Source organism: Sphaeroforma arctica, assembly GCF_001186125.1.
Source record: "Sphaeroforma arctica JP610 unplaced genomic scaffold supercont1.1267, whole genome shotgun sequence".
NCBI classification, from domain to species: Eukaryota; class Ichthyosporea; order Ichthyophonida; genus Sphaeroforma; species Sphaeroforma arctica.
The window spans coordinates 3010-8731 of NW_014039291.1; the positions used below are offsets into that span (position 1 = coordinate 3010).

The window sequence follows — 5722 nt, forward strand, 5'->3', positions numbered from 1 at the left end:
TATATATATATATATGTCTGTATGTATATATATTTAAGGCTTGTCGTGCTGTTTGATACGTGCGTTTGGTCCTGAACAAAGACACTAGTTTTGATTGATGGGGTGGTTCTGACTGTGACCAGGGAAGTATTGCCGTTGTTCCCCTTAAAGTGTGCTATATCGCCCGAGCCACTCGTGTGTGAAAGTGGTGTCGACATTCCCTCTACAAAGTGATTTAATCACTCTCTACTGAAACTCAGTTGATGTGATGTCTACTGACACTAATACCTAGTGCAACTGAAGGGACTATAGGTCACCTCCCACCCTACTTCAGGGAACCCTACCCACTAACTCCCCAATCGGCCGATGCGCACTGAAGCTGAACAGTGAGTTCATGCGCAGCTCCTTCGGTCAAGACAAGGCTACGCACAACACAGACAAGGTTAGGGTTTAGGGTTCTTAGGGTTCGATGGTTGATACTCAAACCTCTGGCGGGTCAGGTGTTATGTTGTAATTGCCCCACGTTGATCGCACGCTACTCAGCCTGGCTCACACCACACAGAAGACACGCCATTTGCTTCAGAATGGCTATACACGCTATTTGCTTATACACGCCATTTGCTTCAGAATGACTATGCACGCTATTTGCTTCAGAATGGCTATACACGCTATTTGCTTATACACGCCATTTGCTTCAGAATGGCTGCCCTTCGGTGGTACTGTACCATATCTCGGTCTCCGAGTCGCTCGTATCCACCTCCTCAATCTCATTGACCCCCACCAAGTCCTCGGTACGCGCGTGTGCGTGTGAATGTGTATGTGGCGAATGCGTATGTGCATGCTCCAGCACATTCGCCCGTCCGTACTTTCTCACAGGCGCACCGGCCCCGTGGTTGCCATGGTGATACCTGGCCCTGTCCTCCGCCGTATTTTCCGCCACCCCCCGGGCCACGGTGTCCCTATACGAGCCTATAAGTGCGTCCAAACCTTCCGCAGAGATCACAGCCCTCCTGCGCGGGCGAGCCTTGGTGAAGCTCAGATCATCCGTGCTATGGTCGAAGTTGGTGGCCACACTCTCCTCACTCTCCGTCCCAATACCCTCGGCGCATATCCCCAGGGTCCCCACATTAACGTAGCTGAGTTGGCCCTGAGGTGCGGAGGTGGTTCTACTGGCCGCCAACTGGGCCGAGTGAGTGCGTCTGCGCATGGCTTGCTGTGCCTCTGTATCGGGGTGACCTGCATGTTTGGTGGTCGTGTGCACTGTGCTGCTGCTGTTGCTGAGCTGATGTGCGTGCGGGTACTTGAACGACAACGCGAACGGATCAAAGGCGTCGCGCGTCGCCGCGGACAGCGAATCCGGCGTGAGGCTGCGCGGTATTCCGGGCCGCATATCGCACGCGGACAAGGGACTGCTGGCCGTTGGTGAACGCGGAGACTTATAGGACTGCGGAGACTTGGACTTGTCGCCGGCGGTGTGTGCGCGCGAGAAGAGGTGGAGTGAACTTCCGCTGCGCTTGACTTTGCGTGGGTGGGTGGGTGTGCTCGCGGGGCTCTGGGCCTCTGCTGTGTGGGAGCGTTGTATGCTGCGGCATGCAGGGTTGAATTGCGTGTCGTAGGTGTGTGTGTATGTGTTGGTTGCTTTGAGACTCGAGTTTGCGCCCGTGCTGGTAGTGGTTGCACCGGGGGTGGTTGACCGTTTGGGCTGGAAGAAGTCTTTGAGTGACATCATCTCCCCCTCAGAACTAGATCGCCGGTGTGCGGAATCGCTGGTTTTCGTCCGGGTGAGTCGGAACGACTGCCTGAGCTTAGCTTTGTCTTTGTCCTTGTCCTTTGTCTTGCTGCTGCTCTTACGCCTGTACGCGCTCACCTCAGCCCCCAGGTCTCGGTCGCTGTGGGGTGGTTGGGGTTGGTACTTGCTGTTGTTATTGACCGGTCGGGGCGTGTGCGGGTGCTCGGGTTGTCTGGTCAGACTCTCATGGGTGTTGAGGTAAGCTATGTCCATATCCGACGCCAAGTTATCCTCTTCCAACAGTACTATGCCCAGCCGAGAGTCTTTGCTCGCGTCCGCGATGGCTTGCTCAGATGTGGGTTCGGCCCTACGCGCTGGGGGAGACTTCCACCTGCGGCCCATGGCGCGCAGAGACTTTCGGTTGATAATGGACACCCCCTCCGCATCTCTGGTGTGGGAAGGGGGTGGGGAACATGGTTCGTTTGGGTGAGAATATAGATACATATGTACAGCAGCACGGCAAGATGATGAGCGTATATGCAAAGGAGGATAAGAGTCTGTACCTTTGTTGGGGCAAGCACCCAGGTCCACGAGGGCATCAGGTGAATTAGTAGTTCAACATGGGGACTATGTTGATTTCATGCTGCACTTGTGTATCCCTATCTGCGTTGATAGCTTTACTTGTTACGACCCATGAATACATGCTAGGCCTAAGTGAAGGTAACGTCCAGGTATACAATTCAAAAGGATGATATATATACTTGACCCATAAATGCATGCTAGGCCTAAGTGAAGGTAACGTCCAGGTGTATAGTTCAGAAGGATGGTATATATACTTGACCCATAAATGCATGCTAGGTATAAGTGAAGGTAACGTCCAGGTGTAAAATTCAAAAGGATGGTATACATATTTCCTAAGACCCCTTGATGCATGCTATAATGCCCAGGTGTATAGTTAAGAAAGGTGGTAGATATACTTAGTAAGACCTATAAGTGTATGCTAGGCCTATGTGAAGATAACGTCCAGGAGTATAATGCAGAAGGATGGTAAATATACTTTTTAACACCCCTTACTGTATGCTATAATGACCAGGTGTATAATTAAGAGAGGTTGTAGATATACTTAGTAATATCCACCCATATTAGATTAGATTATCCCTCGGGATGTCCATCCCCATCCCTACGGATCTCCGATAAGGGTCCCTACGGAACCCCGAAGGGACAGGACGGGTCCCCGGGTTCCGGGGACCCTCCACCATCCCCCAATCTTAGGGGGACATAAGCTAGCCTATTCATCAGGAGATCTACCATACCATGAAAAGAATGGAATTAGCTAAAACGAAACCTGGCGAGCTCTTCTAAAAGGTAACGAAGAGGCACATATGGTTGGCTTGCCTAAAAGGGAGGGTCTCCTGAATAAGCTCGCGGGGCTTACATTCGCAGAGATTAGTGTTTAACTCACGAGAGTAGGGAGACTAGATGGAAATCACCATCTCTATCCACCCCTCATTCAAACACCCACCCATACCAAACCTATACCCCTCATCCAAACACCAACCTACCCACCCCCCTCCCCCCCAACACCACACACATAACCATACCTGTCCACGTGTAGTGAGTTGCTGGACAGCGCTTGCTTGATGTCTACAGCGCTCTTGCTCTTGGTAAACCTGCCCCGCATCTTCTCCAGATGACTCATACTCTTCTGCCGCTGATACGCCGCCGTGAGGCTCTGATCCAACACGGGCGTGCGCGCACTTTTGGCCAGCACACTATTCTTGTGCAGCCCAAAGGACGCGTCTGCATCCTTCACACTACCCCCCACACCACCCCCCTCCTCCGTGTGGCTGTCCTTGTTGCTGGTCCCGTGGTTGCTGAGCCGGTTCAGCACCTTGCGCGTGCGTTGTTTGGCCATGTCGGTCTTAGACTGTCCCGTCAGCGGACTCCACCTGCGCTCCTTGTCGGTCTTGTTGGCGTCTGTGTCGGCGTCGTGTGTTCGTAGTAGATTGTCGCGGGTGTGTGAGTTGTCGCGGTTGTTGCCCATGACACTGACCGTGCGGCCCTTCCGAAGGGTCTCTGCCAGTGATAGTTTCTGCCCAGGGTATAGGGTTTAGAGTTAAGGGTTTGGATTCAGGGTGTAGCATGTGTAGGGGTTAAAAATCAAGGAGTGACAGAGCGTGGGCAATCCAGACACTATTTATGCGTTGCAGACGAACTCGGAGGAGTTACATCACACAGTAATTCGACTCCTCGTGCGTTCGTGGAATGCGATGGATACAAAGGCATGCTGCAGCCACTGTACGGGTACGCAATGGGACTGGAAGTAATAATACACAACACATACTGACACACATAAAAACACACACATACAACCACACACACACACACACGCACACACACACACACACACATATATATATATATATGAACGAGCTCGTAAAGCGAGGGATGCGCGTACACACGTATGTCGTACGATGCAGGTATCAGGGCATGTCGTCCCATGTGCGCATACGCTGACACACGCTACACGACTAAACATACACCTCAGCGCATGCACATGCGCCATTCAAGTATACATATGTACCACACATTACAAAGATAACACATATACAACGTATTATACTTTACCGAGTGTGTGTTGTATATATATTGTATATACCTGTGTTGGCTGCTCCGTGCTTCCCCTGAGTGTCGCCCATGTGATGAAGCGCTGTACCGCCGATCTGCTCAGGCGCGCGTTGTTATTTGATATTGTCACATGCGGACACCTGCACAGGAGATTCAAATACATAGCACATTGAGTGGGCATTTGCAGTGTCAAGGCAATATGCATATGTAGTGGAAATTTGGTATAGACTCGCTAATTTAGTATACATTTATATATATATATATGTAATAACATGTAATATACATATGTAGTGCACATTTGGTATACATGCGCTAAATTAGTACAAATGTGAGTAGATGTAACATGCATATGTATAGTGCATTTGGTACCATGCACAAGCGTGCCATGGCGCTGGCCCGGGTATAGGGTGTCTCAATATGTGTAGATATAGCCCAGTAGTATGAGGTAGGTATGGTTAATGATTGCTTAATGCATGTAGATATAGCCCAGTAGTACAAGGTTGATATGGTTGATACTTGCTTGGTACTGACCTTACTATATGTATGCATAGACATACCACTGGTATGCTACCATCAATCCTTCGTGGATTAAATGCCATAGTTGAGGGATCGCTGAGACACTTAGATTACGGGCCATGTGAGGGTGTTTATAAATACACGCACGAACAGAGACAAACACACGCACACGCACCAATCAGTACATACGGAACAAGGTGTAGTGATCTGCACACACACACACACACACACACACACACGAAACAGTACATAACAGTAGGCGACAAGGTACAGGTTAATGAGTTGTATTGACAGGGACTATGGCATGCATGGCAGTTGTCATGCCGACCTCCGCCGAGTGCCTAGCAACCGAGTCGCACATAAGAGGAACGCTACCACCCAGCCACTACACCAAGCAAGTACGTGTACGACAAAGGTCGTATACGTATCAGACAATGTGACGTGCAACTGACCTCATGCCCCTGGCTAGCTTAACACCCCGTTCGGTGAAGTCTGCAAGCCCCCCATAGGCGTGCCGATGAGATCGGTCTTGGTGCCAATGACCATACATTCATGCAGATAGCCTCCGTTGGATCGGCCCTTCCGTATGCGTTGGGACCATTCTGAGAGGTGTGTGTGTGTGTGTGTGGGATGAGTGAATGGAAAGGCGCCAAGAAGGCACGGAACACTGCCCCAAAACACCAGAGATAGAATAGGATACCGAACAGTTTGACTGGTAAGCACTTCAGAGAGGTGAACGAATATTGTGTGGTTACTTGGCAACACATGCCAAACACATACACACAGACACACACACACACACACATATATATATATATATATAATTGCACATACATATGCACATAGGTATATATACAATTACACAAACAC

At 50.2% G+C, this 5722-nt stretch overlaps 2 protein-coding genes across 2 annotated transcripts in view; both read right to left on the minus strand.

Moving 5' to 3' along the window:
• Positions 1-673: 673 nt before the first annotated feature.
• SARC_10489 (hypothetical protein) lies at positions 674-5309 on the minus strand (the record flags this gene model as incomplete). Its single annotated transcript, XM_014295465.1, has 4 exons — positions 674-2156; positions 3310-3800; positions 4368-4476; positions 5305-5309. The coding sequence occupies 4 exons, from the start codon at positions 5307-5309 to the stop codon at positions 674-676; spliced, it is 2088 nt and encodes a 695-aa protein (XP_014150940.1).
• Positions 5310-5317: 8 nt separating this feature from the next.
• SARC_10490 (hypothetical protein) overlaps positions 5318-5722 on the minus strand; it is a gene marked incomplete at its 3' end in the record, with an annotated part of 1284 nt that continues 879 nt past the window's right edge. Inside the window, exon 2 of the mRNA XM_014295466.1 lies at positions 5318-5454. Coding sequence (XP_014150941.1) covers positions 5318-5454 — 137 coding nt within the window. The remainder of the gene's footprint in view (positions 5455-5722) is intronic.